Raw genomic sequence first — 23,730 nt, forward strand, 5'->3', positions numbered from 1 at the left:
TTCAATCTTTATCAATCAATTAATCTTTATTTGATATAGTGCCCTTCACAATAAATTGTCACAAGGCACTTCACAGGTACAACATAACATTAGTTATTGATATTATGCAAGCAATAGCATTTGTTGATTTATTTAAAGAATACATGTAGCATACAATGCAATTATGTATGTATTTAATTAACATTTCCCTTTCTTTGTGCACGGGATCAGTCATTTCGAGTGGTTATGGGCTATGTTTCTAGCCAGGGCTATTGTCACTCTACTCAATGAGCAGCACAACATTAATCTAGAAAGGAAATTCGGCTTAAGCAAAATCTTGTGAAAGTACTTCATTATCATAACACAGAAACATGCTAAAACCTTATTGCTCAGAACAATGTATCGCTGCGACTTTGAATAGGGATTTACTAAATTAGTTGCCAAGGAGAAATTCAGCATTAAGGAGGCTTTTCAGAAGCAGTTCTTGTGTTTGAAAAAGGACATCAGGTACTGTGTCTAGTAAATAAATGATCTTAACAGAAACAGCTATAGAATTATACAAAACACACACAATAAGAGATCAAACAAGTCAGGGATGTTACAAACATGCAAAGTAGATATTACGTGTTAATTTAATAATAGCATATGCTATATCTATTCCCTTCTGTTTTAAAAATAACATTCTGCCAAAAAAAAAAAAAAAAGTCCTACAGCAAGAGAATGGGAAGTGGATCATGTGTAAATGTGAAAAACACAATGTCAGAACGAAGCACTGTAATCCAGATCGGAAATGGTGCCTTCTGTGAACATGGAAACTAAAGATTAAAACATTCTGATAGTACTCTTATAATTAATCTAATTACTAAGGGAAAAAAAACAACACCTTTCCCAGTTCACTCACAAAACTGATAAACATGTCCTAGTCACCAGGCCACACTTTTCACACAGTTACAGAATCTTTGATTGATCAGGGAGGAAGAAAGATATATTATTCTAGAATTCAATTCCTACCTCCAGCTCAGAGACCCTTTCACATTAAATTGAACCTCAAAGCACTCGTCTAATTATGTGTTGCAAGTTGACCTTGGCTGTAGAAAGTACTGTAATAAATGTGTATAATTAATCTCCCATAGTTTCCATAGCAGACTTTCAACAGCCCTTAGTGTGCAATGCAACTTCTTTATTGTTAATGAAAGATAATTGAAAATGTGAGACAAAGAAAAGTAACACCAGTCTCTTTGCCAATCCAATTTTTAGTTTTCTTAGAGACTGTCTGCATTAGCTCCCATTGCCAGATACATTGCTAGTAAGTGAGGAGGGAGATATCTTGGAACATGATCCTCCCAGAAGAGTGAGAAGACCCCACACATCTGAGCTGTGACTTCTTCTGTATTACTGTGATTATCAATTTAACAGGAGCACAATAATTATTCACCTTTTTGGAGCACTAACGTGCTGAAGAGTTGATCTGCTAGAAACAAAGCTGTCCCCATATTAATGCATATTAACTCAATGCATGATTAGGATTCTGTCGTTGACAAGTTCTACTGGTAAAAAATAAATAAAACACCTCACTATTTTTCATTTCCTGTACATTCATCATTGTGCAGAAAGCTACTTAGCTTTACATATTTTTCATAACTTTCCATTTACCGATAGAGGCAGTTCAAGTCATTTTAAAGTAAATTATATCACTTATATTTTATTTGTCCTGCTGGAAAAACCAATCCTCAGCGTTGGGGAACATTGTCAGTGCAGAAGGAAGCAAGTTTTCTTCCAGGACAACCTTGTACTTGGCTTGATTCATGCGCCCTTCACAAAGACAAATCTGCCCGATTCCAGCCTTGCTGAAGCACCCCCAGATGAGTCCAATTTTCAGCTTTGTCCAATACCTGGTCATCTAATGGTTAGACGGAGACCTGGAGAGGCCTACAAGCCACAGTGTCTCGCACCCATTGTGAAATGTGGTGGAGGATCGGTGATGATCTGGGGGTGCTTCAGCAAGGCTGGAATCGGGCAGCTTTGGCATGAATCAAGCCAAGTACAAGGTTGTCCTGGAAGAAAACTTGCTTCCTTCTGCTCTGACAATGTTCCCCAACTCTGAAGATTGGTTTTTCCAGCAGGACAATGCTCCATGCCACACAGCCAGGTCAATCAAGGTGTGGATGGAGGACCACCAGATCAAGACCCTGTCATGGCCAGCCCAATCTCCATACCTGAACCCCATTGAAAACCTCTGGAATGTAATCAAGAGGAAGATGGATGGTCACAAACCATCAAACAAAGCCGAGCTGCTTGAATTTTTGTGCCAGGAGTGGCATAAAGTCACCCAACATCAATGTGAAAGACTGGTGGAGAGCATGCCAAGATGCATGAAAGCTGTGCTTGAAAATCAGGGTTATTCCACCAAATATTGATTTCTGAACTCTTCCTAAGTTAAAACATTAGTATTGTGTTGTTTAAAAATGAATATGAACTTATTTTCTTTGCATTATTCGAGGTCTGACAACACTGCATCTTTTTGGTTATTTTGACCAGTTGTCATTTTCTGCAAATAAATGCTCTAAATGACAATATTTTTATTTGGAATTTGGGAGAAATGTTGTCAGTAGTTTATAGAATAAAACAAAAATGTTCATTTTACCCAAACACATACCTATAAATAATAAAACCAGAGAAATTGAGAATTTTGCAGTGGTCTCTTAATTTTTTCCAGAGCTATATATATATATATATATATATATATATATATATATATATATATATATATATATATATGGGCTTGCAAAAATATTCAGACCCCTGACCAATTCTCTCATATTACTGAATTACAAATGGTACATTGAAATTTCGTTCTGTTCGATATTTTATTTTAAAACACTTAAACTCAAAATCAATTATTGTAAGGTGACATTGGTTTTATGTTGGGAAATATTTTTAAGAAAAATAAAAAACTGAAATATCTTGCTTGCATAAGTATTCAACCCCCACACATTAATATTTGGTAGAGCCACCTTTCGCTGCAATAACAGCTTTAAGTCTTTTGGGGTAAGTATGTACCAGCTTTGCACACAGTGTCGGAGTGATTTTGGCCCATTCTTCTTGGCAGATTTGCTCCAGGTTGTTCAGGTTGGTTGGACGACGCTTGTGGACCACAATTTTCAAATAGTGCCACAGATTCTCAATGGGATTGAGATCAGGACTTTGACTGGGCCACTGTAGGACATTCACCTTTTTGTTCTTGAGCCACTCCAATGTTGCTTTGGCCTTGTGCTTGGGATCATTGTCCTGCTGAAAGGTAAATTTCCTCCCAAGCTTCAGTTTTTTAGTGGACTGAAGCAGATTCTCTTGCAGTATTTTCCTGTATTTTGCTCCATCCATTCTTCCTTCAATTGTAACAAGATGCCCAGTCCCTGCTGATGAGAAGCATCCCCACAGCATGATGCTGCCACCACCATACTTCACAATAGGTATGGTGTGTCTTGAGGCATGGGCAGTGTTAGGTTTACGCCACACATAGCGCTTTGAGTTTTGGCCAAAAAGCTCTATCTTGGTCTCATCTGACCACAAAACCTTTTCCCACATCACAGCTGGGTCACTCTCATGCTTTCTGGCAAACTCCAGACGTGCTTTCAGATGGTACTTTTTGAGTAACGGCTTCTTTCTTGCCACCCTCTCATACAGGTCAGTGTTATGCAGAGCTCTTGATATGGTTGACTGGTGCACCATTACTCCACTCCCAGCCACTGAACTTTGTAGCTCCTTCAAAGTGATTGTTGGCCTCTCTGTGGCTTCTCTCACAAGTCTCCTTCTTGTTTGAGTGCATAGTTTTGAGGGACGGCCTTTTCTTGGCAGTGCCTGGGTGGTGTGATGCAGCTTCCACTTCCTGATTATTGATCCAACTGTGCTCACTGGGATATCCAAACACTTAGATATTATTTTGTACCCTTTCCCTAATCTACGCATTTGTATTACTTTATCTCTAACTTCTGTAGAATGCTCTTTGGTCTTCATTTTCCTTCAGATTCACAGCCTTACCAATGATCCTTCAACAGTGGGGTTTTTATCTAGAAAATGTGACAGCAGCTTTAATAGGTCACAGGTGGAGACCAATGGTAAGGTAATTGTGTCCTCGTTAGGGCAATTCCTTTCATCAGTGCAAACTGGGAGCTTCCACAGCACAGGGGTTGAATACTTATGCAAGCAAGATATTTCAGTTTTTTATTTTTCTTAAAAATATTTCCCAACATAAAACCAATGTCACCTTACAATAATTGATTCTGAGTTTCAGTGATTAAAAATAAAATATCAAACAGAACGAAATTTCAATGTACCTTTTGTAATTCGGTAATATGAGAGAATTGGTCAGGGGGTTGAATACTTTTGCAAGTCACTGTGTGTGTATATATATATATATATATATATATATATATAAAATGCTAAAATTCTAGGTGATGCAAAACCTTCGGCCATAGCTGTATATTAAAAAATACATATTCGTGTCAAACAGGATTGTTAGCTAGTCCAAGAAATTGTATTGGTAACTACAAATAAACTGCAAGAAATATGTAGAGTTTTCTAATCCAATTTCACTATGAATCCAAGTAGTATTGTGTGAAGGGCAGGGTTTTTCAATCTAACTGTATTTCTCTCTTCGTTTTAAAGAAGCTTGTTGTGTGGTAAGGTGTACTGTATGAGAAACAGATCTGAGATGTTACTGTATGTATTTGAAGGAATACAGTACAAATAAAAGCATGGTGATTTTTCTGCCATTTAACAATTAATTGTGTTTTAGAGTAACTGTGTGGTGCTGTCTTTGTGCCATTTGTAGTCAAAGGTTTTGAACATATGAGAAAAATAACCGGAGCTTGCTGATGCTCTAGCGCCTTCTATACTTTCTTGTGCGCTGCAAAGGAAATGTGTGCTTAGAGAGGATCCTTTCTCAAACAAAGGTAAAATATCATGAGCTGTGACAACTATTTTTTTTTTCTTGTGGTTAGTTCTTTAGGAAGGCATGTGCATATAAGATGCATATTTCCTTTTTTTTTTTTTTTAATCAGAAAGCGTATACTGTACCTACCCTAACCTCTCACTCGCCTCCAGCACCTGTGTGTGCAATTCATTTTATTGTTAAAACTGACAGCTTGATATTTTGGACATGGCTCATTTGTACACCTCTGACAATTGATTAGATGAAATCCATCAGGAACAATCTGTGATGGTAAATCACATCTAAACCCATTAAACACTGGTAAAATAACCCGGCAGTAGTTTTTTAATGAAATACTTTAAAAACAGCATGGCAGTGCAGAACATTCAATACTTATGTAATCATTTTGTTTGCCTCAGTCGTTTTAACAAAACTGCATATGCATCCAAGAACATTTCTTCTGATTTCTGTCTCATCATGGCAGACTGTTTGTTTTTTCCACATGCATGCAAGGATTACCTTTGGGTTTCTACTTGTTCAATCATGTAACAGAAAACAGATACATTACCAGTTTATTTCAGTAGCACTGACACAATCAATCATTTATCTAGACTCCAAAAGAAGTATCATAGTAGCACATTAAGATTAATTCTACAGCCTCTCTTTCCTTTTGCCTTTAACCACAGTTCAAACCACCCAGACTGTATGTGTGGAGGTCTCAACCCTGTCTCTAGTGGACATCAGTACACATCACCATACCATCACACCATTTCATATATTCATTCATTCTTTTGTTCATTCATTCAATATATATATATATATATATATATATATATATATATATATATATATATATATATATTAGTGACGCTATTGGCCTATGGTACACGTTTTTCTTCTCAAAATAATTTTATTTAGAGACAGATTTCTAGGAAACACCATAGCATGTGTTTACTATTGTGACAGGCTGGTGAGTGGATAGAGGCCCAGAGACAGACTGCAGTTCAAAAAAATAATACTTTTATTATAAATAAGTACAAAATAAAAGAGCACAAGGGCCAAAACAAAGGTATTTAAGCACAAATACACAAAACACAAAGCAAAACCTACAAAAATAAAGGTTTCCAGGCTGGGCGATGCCTTCACTGGATCAGAAATTCAAGAACACAAAACAGTAAACCCCCCCCCCCCCCCGTAAGCAGAAACACAACACAAACACATTTTTTTTTCGAGGCACAAATTTAGCGAGGGGATTGCGTGAAGATCGGGCCAAGTGCCTATAGAAAGTTTACAACCCCTTGAACTTTTTTCCCATTTTGCTGTGTCAGTTAAATGCATTTAAATGAGGATTTTTTCCCACTTATCTACGCCCCATACTCCACACTGTTAATGTGAAAAAAAGTTGTTGAGAAAAAAATTATATATTAAAAATACAAAACTGAAAGATCATAATTGGATAAGTCTCCACCCCCCTGAGTTAATCCTTGGTGGAAGCACCTTTGGCAGCAATTACAGCTGTGAGACTGTTGGGATAGGTCTCTACCAACTTTGCACACCTAGATTTGACAATATTTAACCATTCTTATTATAAAACTGTTCAAGCTGGGAAGTGTTGATGAACAGCAATCTTCAAGTCATGCCACAAATTTTCGATTGGATTTAGGTCACGGCTGACTGGGCCACTCAAGGACATTTACCTTTTTGTTCCTTAGCCACTCCAGTGTAACTTTGGCTGTGTGCTTTGGGCTGTTGTCATGCTGAAAGGTGAACTTCCATCCCAGTTTCAGCTTTCTTGCAGAGGGCAGCAAGTTTTTCTCAAGGACTTCTCTGTACTTTGCTCCATTCATTTTCCCTTCTATCCTGACACATGCCCCAGTCCCTGCCGATGAGAAACATCCCCATAACATAATGTTGCCACCACCATGCTTTACAATAGGGATGGTGTTCTTTGGGTGATGTGCTGTGTTGGGTTTGCGCCAAATATAACACTTTGCATTTAGGCCAAAACATTCCATTTTAGTTTCTTCAGACCACAAAACTTTTTGCCACGTGGCTACAGAATCTCCTGAGTGTTTTTTTTTTAATACTTCAAATGGGATTCTAGATGGGCTTTCTTGAGTAATGGCTTCCTTCTTGCCACCCTACCATACAGGCCAGATTTGTGGAGTGTTTGGGATATTGTTGTCACATGCACACTTTGACCACTCTTGGCCATAAAAGCCTGTAGCTCTTGCAAAGTTGCCATTGGCCTCTTGGTAGCTACTCTGATCAGTCTCTTTCTTGCTTGGTCATCCAATTTGGAGGGACAGCCTGATTTAGGCAGGGTCTTGGTGGTGCCTTACACCTTCCACTTGTTAAAAATTGTCTTGACCATGCTCCAAGGGATATTCAAGGACTTTTATATTTTCTTTATACCCATCCCCTGATCTGTGCCTTCCTACAACTTTGTCCCGAAGTTCTTTTGAAAGTGCCTTTGTGCTCATGGTTGAGTTTTTGCTTTGAAATGCACTACCCAGCAAAGGGAACCTACAGGAACTGCTGAATTTATCCTGAAATCATGTGAATCACTACAGTTTAATGCAGGTGTGTGATTTTTAAGGCGATTGGTTAGATCTGAGTTAATTTTGAATTGCTATTACAACGGGGGTGGACACTTATCCAACCAAGCTTTTTCAGTTTTTATTTGTAATTAATTTTCTACAAATTTCTAGAATATATTTTTCACTTGGAAGTTATGGAGTAGGATGTGTATATTAATGAAAAAAAGCTATTTTAATGCATTTTAATTCTAGGCTATAAGGCAACAAAAGGTGAACATTTTGAAAGGGAGTGTAGACTTTCTATATGCACTGTATAAATTTCCTTATATTGGTTTGCACTGTGCAGTATACCATTTTTTTATTTTTTTATTTTTTACTGGGGGTGTTCCAAAGGATATGTAGATAAGAAAATGATAATACACCAACGCAGCTTTTAATGAAGATAATGTGATTCAGAACCATTTCATCTGTTGCCTGGGAAACAAAGTTCTCTTTTAGTAATGTGTCTATCTTATATAAGGTACAGATGTTGGACAAAACAAAAGAAAAATAGTCCCCAAGCTCCCTGTATTTCCAAAGTTCATCACAGTTAAAGAAAGGAAAATCTTGTTTAACACAAGCTCAATTAATTCATATCATGCATGCACAATTGACATTACATCTATACCATTAAACAAAAACTTCAAAAATGTAATAGACTGTTTTACCCCTTTTTAAGAGAGGTACTGTATGTGTTATTAAGGAGAACAGGATGTGTGTACATCATGCATAACTCCTGAAGCCGGTACCATTAAGTTACAAGCCCACCAGATAATATGATTTATAAATGCGCTGTAATTAAGGGCTACAGTTAACTGCTTTACTGTGGAAACAGTCATATTGAAATGCTCCAATTGTTAACCTACATTACTAAGATATTGGGACCCTTGAAAGTACATTTTTTAATTTTTGAGAATTCCTCGAGTTGCTATTAAGTTTGCTGTGGTGCAACCACAGCCCCGTTTGAATGTGTAGACTGTATCTAAAATGGTCTCTGTATCAATTATGTGCTGACATTGTGATGGTGATGATTGAGCTACAAACACCAAGAATGGATGCTTAAAAAGGTCTGCCCCCTTTGTTGATCACTTATAACCCTAGTAGATACTAAAATAAACTAAATAAAACCATTTACATAGAGTTACCTGACATATTATATTTAGAAAACATTATCTAAAATAATTAGGCACACTAAATAAAAATAAAATCTAATAAAAAAAAAAAAACAAACAGTTATGCTCTTTACGAAAATAACATGGCAATGACAATTGCATTGAATAGACACCAAAATCTCACAAAAGCAAGGACAGGAACATTTTGTACCACGATGCACTGAAAAAAAGAACATGTTTGCATAACTTCAGGAGGCGACAGTGTTGATTTCAGCAGAATCAGTTGGAGATTGGGAGGAGTGAGTGGGAATTTCTTGCAGGTTCCTGTTGGCACTGATGTAAGATTTAGCATGGTGCTAACTGATCAATGAGATTATTAGGGGGACATTTGTCCCTTTGTCCACCTTGCACATTCCCCTGATCTGCTCCTCATCGCAGTAATATTGGTCTGCTAGTACATGCACGTCAATTTCTTAAAGTGATTGCAAGTGATTTTGCAATGAAGAAGACAACCATCGTACTCCATGAAGCTTGTTCATTCTAGTTTTCCAGAAACACTCATATAAAAAAAAAAAAAAAATGCAATATAAGGTAATACTTTCTCTTATTTTATTTACATTTTGCATTTCCTTGAAATGAAATGCAGAGTGCTGAATGATTTAATATGTTCAGCACAGAGATCACTGGGGGAGAAACATATAGAAGAGAGCTCCCTTGTTCTTAAAAACAATAGAAAGTAAAGTGTTGGTGCTGTGACTGTGAACACAGGAGACAGCCTTAGACTCCCTGTGCAGTCAATCTGTTATCCACTACCCAGCCAACTGCCTTACTGCTCTTAATATTTAAGGGAGCCTTAACCAGGCATGAAACCAATTGCAATTAGTCACTTGTCTTGTGGAAAATAAATATCACTTCAACCCTCCACGGCTTTAGCAATTTTCAGCACAAAAGCTCTGCAGGAGTCCTGAGGACTGGGACAGCATGGAGGAATAAGTTGTGAGTATTATGATTGCATGTTACTGCAGGGGCTATGCCAAATGGAAAATATGATAAACCCAGAATTAAGAGCTACAATGATGTGTCGTGTAGAGTTGGGCTGTTGAAAGAATAAATTAAGCAAAGGCAGACTGGTAAACTTTTAAGAGTAACTATTGGTACTGTAGATATAATAATTAGCACCAAACCCCAACCCAGTTTGACACATTTTAATAAGCAGAGTTGCATATTATCAATCTTGACATTTCCAATGTAGGCTTCCTACAGAATGCCTCTGATCATACCTTGAATTCAGGGGCGACTTAAAACACGCGTGTGTCTATCTATATATATATATATATATATATATATATATATATATATATATATATATATAATATATATATATATATATATATATATATATATATATATATATATATATGAACAGTGACAGAGTCTGGGAAAGATTATAGAGGGTAGATATATAGGACCCCAAATAATACGTAGCTTATACCCTCTATAACAAGTACAGAGGATGTGTGGCAGAGCAAAAGCTCTGTAAATAAAGTAATGTGGTGTTATGTATTTTGGTGGTGGTTGGCAGGGATAGGGTTAATTCCTATCTCTGCCTAAAAAAAATGTGAGAATGTAGCTGTTCCCAAATGAGATAACTGGTGTCAACTGGGAACAGCCAGACTATAAAAAGAGATCTTTCTACTTCATTAGTGGTGTGTGGTCACCAGGGAGCTGGTAAAAGAAGCAACATTGGTTAATACTTTAGGGTGATGAACACTTTTGGCCATAGTTGTAAGCCATACCCTGGTACTTACAGCTATGGTCCAGATAGATATGAGGGGTTAGGCTGGCTATTCCACACGCCTGTTATCTGGTTCCTCCTCTCGCTGCGGAGGCTTGATTTAGGTCACAAGGGAAAGTCATTTTGTTATTATAACTAGTCCTGCATGGACATAGGACAAAATAAGTGTGGCTGGGAGTAGTACCTTCAATACCAAATATCTTGGTTTCTCTTCATTTAGGTTTGGTGCTTAAGAATTATTTGCAGCCAACAACACTGATTACCGTTAGTCATGGTGCTGGTAGGTTTTGTGACCAAATACTTGCTGGAGCACATCCTGCCTACTCAACACTGGCCATACACCTAACGATTAAATCAGGCCACCCTGAGAATACACTATTGTCGGTCGCGGAGACTGCCCATGAATGGCCATGTAAGGACGCTTCCAAAAAGAGCTTAAACAAACCTAGCCTGCTGCATGTCTGAGTCATTCTGGGCAGCCTCTCAGCAATATGACTGGGCTGCAGTCTTTTATTAGATCATGAGTGCTTTATCAAAAACCTCATAATGTTATCCCTGAAGCCAGATATGCTTCCATTTTCCTAGCTCCTGACAACTGCTGCAGCTGCTCCCCATGCTTAGTGGGTGGAGAAAAAGACCAGGCGGCTCACCAGCAGAGAGACTTCATCTCATACTAATCTCAGGCTTTAGTACTTACAGGTTGGCCTTCTCAACTGGCACACACAGCACGGGTGCAGAAATGCCAAGAGCAGTTTAGGTATTGCGTGGGCATTATTGCTAATCCACTGTTTGTTCTTCCTCCGTTCGTTGGTTGTTGTAGTTGCCATGGCTAGATACAGGGGGAGGTTTCTACTATGCTTTAGTACTGTGCGTGTTTAATTAAATCCAGCCGGTGGACCTCACCCACAAGTTGTTTTCAGGACGCAGTAGGAGCCCAACTGCACCCCATTATTTACAACTGATACAAAAGTGAATTAATAAATACTATACAGTACATGTTCTAAATCAATTTATCATCACCAGCACATTTCTTTAACATGACGATTTCTTAAGGGTACTGGGTCATGATACAGTACAAAACAATGGAGGTACAGTACAAAACAATGGAGGTACAGTACTGCATTTCAAATGCATCTTCAGTTATGATGCAACTGAGATATGAGCATTAGAAGATTTTCTACTATAGTTTGTAGACAATGCAGTGACATCTGAGGTGATACAGTACCTTGCAGGCTGAGCACCGCTATAATTGATTATAGAGTCTGCGAATTAAGTAATGAACCTTCATTAGACTGTACGATTGGAACGAAGACGGTTATCTTCAGATCTCCAGCACAGGCATCAGGTGACATAAGAGTCAACTCAGAAATACAAACTGAACTATGCCTTTTCCATACTCATAGTATGCTTTCCTTATTTTTTACTCTTCAATGGCATACTTATATGTAGGGGTCTACTTAAATCGCAGTAAATTTACGTATTTTTCACGGGTAGGTTGCAGAATAAAATGTGGATTTCGCTGGCATTTTGAGGACCTGTTTAAACTTTAAATAAACCTAAGTAGACAGTATTTCAGAACACTATAATGCCGAAAAATAGTGGCACTTGCTTCCTTACTAAAACAGAGTGCTGTCATTTGTTAAAGGCATGCATGCAGCACCCCCCTGCAGTTGTCCTGCCCATACATTGAGACTGCAGGTTCCATCCACTGAATTGGTTGGAAGATACACAGATATGAAATCGATTAAATCGACTCGTTTGCCCAAAGGCATCTGGCATACTTTAATAAAGGTAATATATGTAGCACGCTTGTCCTTTTATTTGTCCCATCCAATAATGTATTTTATCAGTAACGATTCAAAGCAAAGAAAACGTGCCTATTCGGGTCTAATATTGTAACTGTGAATATTGTAATTTAAAAAGTGGCAGCAGGTTGTTTGAAGCGAGGTGGCTGTGCTGGATCGTTCCTTTAGTCCTACAACCAAAAATAATACTTTTTGTCTGCGCTGACTTTCCAGTTTGTTTTCTGAAAGATGTTTATTTTACATTCTGTTCAGCAACCTATGTAGTAGCCTTTCGTTGTATGTGTACTTCTGAAGCTAAAAAGCGATCGATCGTATTTTCTTTAAGTCACATTACAAGATGGCAAAACAGCTACCTCCATCTGTGTGTACAGTTCCTTTGGGAAATATCTTGACACGATCGATCACCGAAGTATACTTTGCTTTTTGTTTGCTTTGTCGTCCATTTCTGCTATTTTACCTCCAATGCTGAAAAGTAGATTTTAGCAACCTAAATCAAAACAATGCAGCACGTCCCACCCCTACTGCAGTCACAGCCAGTGCAGACCACTGATAGAAGGTTACCCGCTTGGAGACATTTTTAGTAAATGTTATTTGTCTAAGTGCAATGCACACAGGACAGCTAAGGAATAAAAAACAAACAAACAAACAAACAAAAAATCTACAGAATTAAGATACGTAGTTTGCGTCGCTTGCGTTGTGCAGTAGTTCATTTAAACTATTTTTTTCCCCCTCTCCGTACTTGTCCAGAATGCATTGGCCCCTAAAAGAGGTGAATTTCATGGTGACCCCTCAATTTCATGATCCGTTAAATCGCGATTTAGGTAGACCCTATTTATGTGATGTAACATGCCTAATTCTGATTTACTGTTCTTTGCTTTGATAGTGTACCACTTGAACAGGGACGTTGAACCACCTGAACAGGGATGTTGCATAAAAAGTGAAACATTGCATTTCTATCATTTTCTATATGTGATTAGGCAAGGTGGGTATTACATATATTTAACACATTTTTTCTTGTGGCTACATGCAAATACCGTTTATTTCGTGTTTTATTATTCAACCGAGAAAAACTGAGAAAATAAACACACACTAAGTGCTATTGCAATTTCATGTGACACAGATGAGCTTGACTTTTAAATGCAATTATGGACTAGAGATCAAATTTAAAGAATGTAAAAGATTCAGGTGCCATTTTCATGTTTGTTTGTGTGTGCGTTCACTCTGGCTCCTTTAGTGTCCCATGTATTTGCTGGCTGTCATCTCACTGCCCTGTCTATGGTTTTCTCATTCCAAAATATAAGTGCTCATATGTAGAATACTTCTGCTCTATACATGTTTTGGTGTTTTAAAGTGTTAAAGGTTCAGAACCTGGGCTGCAAAGCAATACACTGCCGGCATTCCATTAATTACCCCTCGCATCCCAGGAATGTGCTGTTGTTGTGCGCAAGCGTTTACCTAACATGAATAATAGCAAGGACATTCAAATCAATTCATCTAGGAGGGGGGTTAAAAACTTGCCTCGGGCCTGAAAATGTCTGTGGGCAGCACTGATTCCAAGCAGAATCAACTTTAAAGACTCATGCAGAACACACGTACGGCTAGTTTCAGTCCGGTTAGCACTAACCTTGGATGATTCAATGTTAATTTAGGTAAGGTAAGCCAATTAGAGATCAGGGTCTGTGAAACTATCTGAACATAGGATATTAAACAGGTAAGAAATTAAATATAAGCAAAAATAAGAAAACATTAATGGTATACTGTAGATTATCCCTTTAATTCCTTTAAAATTTGGTTCTGAGCTACATGAGGTGACAATGGTGAATACAACAGAAAAAACGTGTATATTCTGGCACACAGACTTTACTGTTTCCACCATATTATTATTACTGTCAAAATATAATGCATTACATTACTGATAAAGCAGCATTGCCATTCCATGTAATATTAATGAAGAAGGTAATGCGGCTCACTTTAAAGCAGACAGCCTTTCTGCAAACCTGAAGGTCACAGCATTTGTGATGATGCAGCAGTACCACACACACAACAACCCCAGCATTGAATTAGAGCTTCAAACCGCATGGAGTGGGACAAGAAAGGGATGCTTCGTGTGCTGGTCATCCTGCTAAAACAAGATTCTTTCTTATTACAGACATGGCACAGTGCTTGTCAGAAAAGGGTTACACAATTCACAGCCTTGTGTTTGTACATTAGTCTCTTCATTGGCGTTTAGTTACATGAAGCCTGGATCACAGTGACTTTTACTGAAAGTATCAAGAAAAGGCTTTTTAGAACATGGAGGTTATCAACTGAATGATTTGCCATTGTGTCCATGCATTAATGTGTATTAAAATATAAATCCTTTGTTAGTGTGTATTATTTTGTTAATAGTTTATTCTTATGTCTACTCCACATTCTCATTTCTTACATACCTTGTAGTTGTTTTCAATCGTTTATATTGGTATATCATAAAACCAAAAGCACGATAGGAGATAAAAAAATGTGCATCTTAAGAAAGAAAACCTAATCCTACACTTTTTACATTACACACTATTTTTAGCAATTTACAGTTTGCAATAAAATATATATTTTGTTTTCATTTAAAAAACAACAACAATATGTACAGTCAAAAATAATGGAACACCTGAATTAATCTGTGATGGCTTAGTAAATTGTAAAGCTATAGCTGAGCTATATAGCCTTCATTCAAAATAGAAGCATGATGATTGTATGCATTACTCTATAATAGCCTGCACAGCTCAAATACCAGCTTAAATTTACCAGACACATTAATTAACTCCATTACAGTTTGTGTTTGCTTCATTGTTTGGTTTGAATTCTGTATGATAGCAGTGGTAATCTCAGCCTGAAAGAAATCAGATGAGTGATGAAAACGATTCGACTTGGTTTAGACCTGAAACACTGCTGAAGAATGCATGGCGTGGGTGCCTGTAACAAAGTGCCCGCCCCTGTGTATATTATCTGTTATGTGTTGCGTGTGGTGTGTTTAAATGTTGGTGTATAGACATTGGTACACGGGATATAAACAGGTCTGTGTAACACGAGTGTTTAAAAATGTATATGTGTATTTAGGCACGAGGATTGCACAGCACTTCACGTGCAAGTAAAATATAGTAATATGTGAGCACGGGGAATTGCACTTTATTAATTCACGTGCTGGGATTCAAGTGAATAATTAATTGGTAATTGAATCCCAGCACAATAGTATATATAGATGCACGTTGTCACATACTGGCGGTTGGGTGTTCGGTGAGCGGAGAACGGGATTGGAGACGGAGGAAATAAGTATAGTAGTAGTAATAATAATAATAATAATAATAATAAATAATAATAATAACAAAGTATCTGCTCACCGTGTTTGTCAGTGTCTGTCCGTGCACCGTTTTGTTAAGTTTAGTCTGTTTTTGTTTGTCTATTTATTTTGGCGTAGAGTGCCGTGTCCTGTGTTTTCGTGTTTGTTTAAACCTTTTATTTTGTAATAAACCGGCGCCAACAGGCGTCTTCATCATTTCATTTCACATCATCGTCTTTGTGTATTTCATTCCTTTTCCTGGTTCTGACACCGCCCACTTGGCCGTCTTTGTGACAGTGCCCCATCCACTTTAGATCAGCAACACTATAAGAAGCTGATTGGACAGGGAGTCCGTTTGTCACGTAAAGTTTAATCAGTGTACTTCCAGAAAAGGAAACTCTGCTAATACCTTCTGGGTAAGCAGGAAGTACTGGAGAGATACAGAAGGGTAATAAATGGTGTTAGATGTTACAATTGAAATCATGAAAATAAATAGTGAAACAGATGCTATCACAGTCCCTGTCTGTTGGGATTAGCCTGACAGCTTGAACAATTATTTTCAGATGGTCTGGGTGACTCACACGAAACAGGATTGTCAACTAACTTCTGACTTCATTCACATGCTACATACTTTTAATGAATCTGAAGCCTCAGAAATGATCTAATCGACTGTGCGTGACTCCAACTTTTAACCAACTTTCAGCACTCTGCAATAAACAAATTTTACATTTAGGCAAAATGGGTTTTCAATCCAATATGGTGGCCATAAATTCTTTAGCATTTTCCAGCTTCCCATAAGCATCTACCAACACACCGAATCTGGTGAGTTTTCAAGCAACTTTTGGCAGAAAGAAAAAATAAATAAATTAATAATAATAACGTGCTAATCTACAATATATTGTGCAATATGAACCCATATATCACAGGATATTATCCAATAAACTACTGCACATGTATTTTCTAAAAACAGTATTGTATTGCATGCACAGTCAATAATTGCCACACTGCAAACAATTCTGTAACATTATACTTTTTACTTACAGTAAGTAAAAGAAACACTGCACACACTGTCTAAATTATCAGAGGATGCATATACTGCCTTCCATAGGTACATAACTGAAAAAACAGCAAACCATATGTATAACCTGGTGACATCAACTGTATAGCATGGGCTAATGGGTCCAAATGCCTGGAGCTTGACAGCCCAGAAACTAAAATAATTCAGGATAATTCCTAAAATCCCATTTGTGTTTGTGCATTAATTCAGTCCAACACACTTAAATAGATCTGTTTTAAGATTTCCGTTGTGGCAACGCGGTAAACAATGTGTCTGGCCCTGACACTTTCAGATATACAGATCTGTTGTAGTGATGGTTTCCCTTTCAATTGAATGACAACCATTACCGAATGGGAAGACCATCTCTGACTGTCAATCACTGAGCATATATAAAAAAAGCTACCCTATCAGGGCCCAGCTGTGAGGGGAAAGTCCCTCCCACCTCCTGTTGAAGAGGGATGTCCTCACAGTAGCACTTCGCCATTTTCTCTCTCACTTCACTGAGACAGGTCACAGATTGCTTTGTGCTTTCTTGTCTGAAATTAGCTGATTTGTTGGTTTCGACCTTCAAGCGCGCCTACCCAGTCCCGATTGACTCTGCACCGGTGTAACCATCTTCGGTGCCACCTAGAGCCCGGCACCGACCGTGCCTACCATCAGCACTGACCTTGGAAGAAGGCAACTCGGCACCGACTGTTCGGCACCAACAGCACTCTCTTCATCGCTGATCCTGGCACCCATTAACTCGGCGCCGGTTGACTAGCTTTGGAGCCGTCTACAGCCCGGCACCAACTGCACTACACATTGGCACCGACCTCGGCACTGATTGATTCGGCACCGACCGCTCGACATCGACACCGCTCTCCTCTGTGCCGTTCCCGACACTGATTGATTTGGCACCGACCGCGATCTTCAAGACGCCGATCCCTGCACAGACTAATTTTTCACTGGTGAATCGTTTAAGAGCCGTCTATAGCCCGGCACTGACCACAGCAGCTTCGCCTATGATGCCATGTCAGTACAATCGACTGGATCTACCCTTATCAAAGGGGACAAGGACCCTACCTGCCCTTCCAAGCCGTGCAAAACAACAGACTCCATGCTGAAAAAGGCATACGCGTTCACGGCACTGTCAGCTAGAGCGGCCAATGCAGTGGCTGTACTGGTCCTGTACCAGACAAAGCTGCCTGAGTGGCTGTAGGAGCGGGCAACAGAGGCAGACATGGGGGAGTTACTGGCGGTAACAATGGCGATGACCGACCTAATAGGTAGTTAGATCAGGCATCAGGTAGGACTCTAGCGGCGCTGGTAGCTGCGCGCAGACATCTCTGGCTAACACTGGCCAAGGTCATCGAGACCGAAAAGGCAGCACTACTAGATGCCACTATTACACCGGGGCAGAGTTTGGAGCGGCCATTGATGTGAACCTTGAAAGGTCCCACAAGGCCACGGAGGTCGCTTCCAAGTTCTCGTGCCTTCCTGCCTACCGCCAGCACCCATGGTGGCATTTAAAACCTGAGGGGGCAACAGGGTCTGAACACTGCTTGCCACCCCAAAACAGACAAGCAGGCAGAGGCAGAGCCGGCGGCAAGGGACCACCGCCGGCCAAGGGTAACCGATTCTCCGGCTGGAGACCGAGGCCTGAGCATAAGAAAGCCGAAGGGAGACCGCCCCTGAGGGTCCCCGGTTGCCTCCAACCCCCATCACAACCGGACTGACCAAAGACAACGGCCCATGGCAAGACTGCACCCAGGACTCCTGGGTGCTATCGACAATAAGACACGGATTTCACATAGGTCCGCCACCCTTCAATGGTGTGCTCCTCACCACCGTCGAACCAGCGAGGGTGATACTCCTTCAACAGAAGATTGCCAGTCTTCAACAGAAGAACTCTGTGCACTTGGTAGATCCAAGCAATGCCCTCAGTGGCTTTTACTCCAGGTACTTCCTGGTTCCAAAAAGGGACAGCGGTTTCAGACCTATTCTGGACCTCAGGGTCCTCAATTTGTTCCTCAAACAGAGGAAGTTCAATATGTTGACAGCACAGCATATCCTCCAGTCCGTCCAACCGGGCCACTGGTTCACATCTATCGACCTGCAAGATGCCTACTTTCACGTCCCGGTCCGTCCCCTGCACAGAAAATATCTGTGCTTCATCTTTCAAGGCAACGCGTATGAATTATGTCTGCTGCCATTTGGTCTCTCCCTGGCGACCCACACATTTTCAAAGTGCATGGATGCAGCACTGGCTCCACTGGCTGCGGACATTCGAATCCTGAACCAACTGGATGATCGGCTAGTTTGCGCGCATTCCAAAAGACGCTCAGAGGCGCACACAAAACAGGTCATAGATCATGTGACTAAGTTAAGGCTTTCAATACATCAAGAGAAGAGCAACTTCGTACCGTCTCAATCCACAGTGTTCATGGGGATCAAACTGAACTCTGTGAGCATTCTTGCCTCACTGTCGGAAGACAGGATTCAGTCGTTGGAGGCCACACTCTCCCTATTCCTATATAGGACGCTCTTCTACACCTCGGATCTCCCCTTGGATCCCCTCACAGAAAGGAAGTGATCACTACAGAAGCCTCCAGCCTGGGCTGGGGAGCGGTCTGGAATGGGAGAAAAATAAGAGGTCAGTGGAAGGGACATTGGTAGCGAGCGCACATAAATGTCCAAGAGCTGCAAGCAATGAACCTGGTGTTATCTCATTTTCGCCAGCAGTTAGTGCACAAACATGTGCTGGTCCAGACGGACAATACTACATTACTTCACCACGCAGTGCAGAGACTCCTGTCCTTGATGCACAGAAACTTGCGTTCCATCAGGGTGGTTCACCTCCCCTGTGTGGACAACAAGGCAGCAGCCCTCCTGTCCAGAAGAGCTCCAGACAGCTCGGAATGGAGACTGCAAGAGGTGAAACAGATTTGGGAGAGCTTTCGACCTGCACAAGTCAACCTCTTTGCCACAGCCGTGTCCACTCATTGCCCCCTTTGGTTCTCCATGGAGAGAGATGGGGGCCCCCTGGTGTAGACGCACTAGCTCACCCCTGGCCACAGGGGCTCTCGTATGCGTTCCCTCCACTACCATTATTACCACTGACACTAGAGAGGATCAGGATGGAGAGAGCACAGGTTTTGCTGGTTGCACCCAGATGGCCAAGACACCCCTGGTTTGCTCGCCTCTCTGACATGTTGTCGAGTCAGCCGTGGCAGCTCCCGTCGCGCAAAGACCTCCTGAGCCAAGCGGAGGGGCTATTATGACACCCAAACCCAGCCCAGCTCCAACTCTGGGCCTGTCCATTGAACATAGCCGTTTATTTCCAAGACTGGTGCCTTGCCGAAGGTCACGATCCTGTGATCTGTCCTATTGAGATGATATTATCCTTCTTATAACACTTGTTTGACGCAGGAAAATCAGTGTCCACTTTGAAGGTATACCTGGCAGCAATATCAGTGTGCCATGATAAAATTGAGTCGGTGTCATGAATTGCTTTTATGTGAAATGACTCACGGGTAACATTAAGAACAAATCCATCCTTTTTGCCAAAGGTGGTGTCCTCATTCCATATCAACCAACCAGTGGTTTTGGAAACTTTCAGACCTCCCCCGCACAAGTCAGAGGAGAACCATGGACAGCAGACTCTATGCCCAGTTCGGGCTCTGTGCTGTTATCTGGATAGGACAGTGTCATAGAGACAGTCCAACCAGCTGTTTATCTGCTATGGGTCCCACTCTAGAGGTCAGGCCCTATCGAAGCAACGTCTAGCACAGTGGGTGGCAGATGCTATACGCTTGGTGTATGAACAGACAGACTCCCCATTACCGGGGGACATTATGACCCATTCTGCCAGGGGCCAGGCAACTTCGTGGGCTTTCCTTCATGGAGCCTCCTTAGATGAGTTATGCAATGCTGCTACATGGACAGGTAGTCAGACATTTGTGAGATTTTACTGCCTTGATGTGACAAACCGATCGAGACCCTCTCTGGGCTCTAGAGTTTTGCAAGCGGCATGCCCTTAGGCGTCATCTGAGCTCTGATGCTATCGCCATGGGGCTGTACTGTCGGTAATCTGGAGCCACGACAGTTTTGGTACAGCTTTCCCATTCAGTAATGGTTGTCATTCGAATTGAAAGGGAACGTCATTACCATAAACCTGGTTCCCTGAAAGAGAATAACAACCATTACCCTTTGAGGTCGTGCCCCAAGCTGATCTCTGTTTTCAAAAGAAAATGGCAATGTGCTACTGTGAGGAAGTCCCTCTTCAACAGGAGGTGGGAGGGACTTCCCTCTCACAGCAGGGCCCTGATAGGGCAGCTTTTTTATATATGGTCAGTAATTGATGGTCAGAAAGGCTCTTCCAATTTGGTAATGGTTGTCATTTTCTTTCAGGGAACCAGGGTTATGGTAATAACCTAACGTTCTTTCCTCCCTTTGCTATTCAGTTAGTGTTCAGCGTGGTGCACATGTTCATGTTCCGAAATTGTTGCTGATGGTCTGCTCAAAGAATTCTCCATTTGGTGCAGAAAGCATCACACTTGACATGAAGGCAGCTTGGCAGGACCTCAGCATGACGCAGGAGGACGCCCGGCCGAATCCATACAATCCTCTCCAGTACTCTAACTGACCCTCGCAGACATTGGTCCTGTTAAGTGAACTTCCTAAAAATCCCATTCAAGCACATGGTCATAATGTACCCAGTTTGAACATAGCATTACATGTATGGTTTGTCCCATATCAGAGTTGTAATATGTTATACTGCCACACACAGTAACTGCAATATATCATACTTCTCTCCTAGGGAGCCTATTGCAGTCAACCACTCAAGCCCCACTCAACTTGATAGCTACCTTGCTTCTCTGCTGTTTGTACATGGATGTGCTTATGCATGTGCATTATCTTTCAGATGGAGTTTATATGACTCGAGGGGGATGAGTTTGGGATTTACTACCCTCTGTGAGGGATGAATAGCCACATGGATGGAGATGTATTGAAGAAGCCTTTACAGCAGCAGTACAGTAGCTGTACAGTATCTTTACAATCTCCTCAAGTGATAATGAAACTTGGTATGGGCTTCACACAAGTCCTTGGTAGTATCAGACTCTCGGTCACATTGAACTATGTTGCAGGGTGTTAAACCCTGATGAGCTTGGCTTCTGAAGGTTATATCTCAGTACTTCTGTCTGGCATTTGTTATGCAATGCTAATCTACATGCTGGCATCATTCTCCTAATATATGTCATAGTCTTTCAGTTTTTCATCACGCTGATAGTTCTCATGTTGAACTTACAGTCATGGTTGGGGCTGTACTGACATACATATTATTGAGATCTGCAGGAATTAGACATGAAAAAATGGGATCACATGCTGTACACCATCAGTCTTGGACTTAATACATTTCCTGAAAGTAACTTCTTAATGCAACTCTTCAAGAACAGTTAAAAAAAGGCATTTATAAATGATCTACACAGACTAGATGGGGGAAAGGGGGGGGGGTCAGTGTTTTATTTTAGATAGTGCAGTCATTGTACTTTTGAATAGATGAATGACTGAATAAATAAAGAAATATAAACATTAAACGGGTGGAATCACGATATTACAAAAATCTTTATAAAAGGATATTCTTACAAACCCCATGTGTACAGCAAATTAAAATATCGTCCAAAACAGGAAAGCGAAAATGTTTTGGATGATACTTTAGTGATCTAAACTCAACAGCATTCCGTTTCTGAATTACTGAAATGCTACTGCCATTTCAGGGGAATGCCAACTAGGTATTAGGAGTTGATAACACTAGACAATTATCAAGTGATGGTAAATGCTATTTAAAGGTTCTTCCTTTTATAGTAAGTAACATTGCTTGTTCAGCTGGTATGCACCCTCTGGTGTCAGGATGGAGTGGGTATAAAAGGTGAGGAAAGCAGTTCAGTCCTTTGTGTCTTGCAGCTTTCTGTACCAAGTCATTTGTGCAAATTCCTTGGAAGAGATCTCAGCACCATGGCTCCCAAGAAGCCAGAACCCAAGAAGATTGAATCCAAGAAGGTTGAACCCAAGAAGGAGGCATCCAAACCTGATGCTCCTCCTGCTGCTGCTGCTGCTGCTCTACAGCCAGAACCTGAAGCACCAAAGGAGCCTGAGTTCGACCCCAAGAGCATCACAATTGAATACACTACCGATCAGATCGAGGAGTTCAAGGAGGCCTTCAGCCTGTTTGACCGAACCCCCACTGGCGAGTTAAAAATCTCCTACTCTCAGTGTGGCGACGTCCTGCGCGCTCTGGGACAGAACCCAACCAACGCTGAGGTGTTGAAAGTGCTCGGCAAACCCAAACCAGAAGAGATGAACAGGAAAATGATGGATTTCGAGACCTTCCTCCCCATGCTGCAGCACATCTCCAGGTCCAAGCAGCACGGTAACTATGAAGACTTTGTTGAGGGTCTTCGTGTCTTTGACAAAGAAGGCAATGGCACCATTATGGGCGCAGAGCTCCGCCATGTGCTTGCCACTCGTGGGGAGAGGATGACAGAAGAAGAGGTGGACCAGCTTATGGCTGGTCATGAGGATGTCAATGGCTGTGTTAACTACGAATCCTTCATCAAACACCTCTTGGCTGGTTGAAAGAACCTTTACAAAGGACTTTGCCTGTGACCAAGCTGAAAGAAAACAACCTGAAAGACTTTATTGAAACCTATTTCTATTTGTTTCATCTTTACTTTTCCCAGATCCTGAGCTTTTATTAACAACATTTAGAACCAAAGATGGCCTTGTGGTCTGCATTTTTGCCCTGCTGTTTTGTATAAAATGACTCATAAATGTATTTAAAAACTTGTCCCCTTGTTGCCTATTTGTTTAATTAAACAAAACAGATGGTAAACGGGTTATATATATACACATACATACATACACATATTATGGTTCTAAAGTCTTTAAAACGGTACTTTAACTGGAAAAAGGCTAGATTTGTTTCCATTGTAGCAGAAACACAGACTTAAATGCCATAGTAAAACTGCCATACTTCCTTTGACATAGTGATATGGTGCTTGTTTTTGTTTTATTTTAAACAAAATGCATTCATGCAGCTTGCTTCTTTAGCCTCCTTTAGCTTCAGAAAAATAACCAGTGCTTTATTTAAAACTAAAATGTTCCTAGTAAAACTGCTGTAC

The 23,730-nt window shown here is 40.5% G+C and overlaps 1 protein-coding gene across 1 annotated transcript; it reads left to right on the forward strand.

The window, feature by feature from the left end:
* The first annotated feature begins 22,518 nt into the window (after positions 1 to 22,518).
* LOC121303608 (myosin light chain 4-like) lies at positions 22,519 to 23,394 on the forward strand. The gene has a single exon (XM_041234395.1). The coding sequence runs from the start codon at positions 22,565 to 22,567 to the stop codon at positions 23,183 to 23,185; it is 621 nt and encodes a 206-aa protein (XP_041090329.1). The 5' UTR covers positions 22,519 to 22,564; the 3' UTR covers positions 23,186 to 23,394.
* The last annotated feature ends 336 nt before the right edge of the window (positions 23,395 to 23,730 follow it).

The sequence above is a fragment of the Polyodon spathula genome, chromosome 34 (genome assembly GCF_017654505.1).
Source record: "Polyodon spathula isolate WHYD16114869_AA chromosome 34, ASM1765450v1, whole genome shotgun sequence".
Classification (NCBI taxonomy): domain Eukaryota; kingdom Metazoa; phylum Chordata; class Actinopteri; order Acipenseriformes; family Polyodontidae; genus Polyodon; species Polyodon spathula.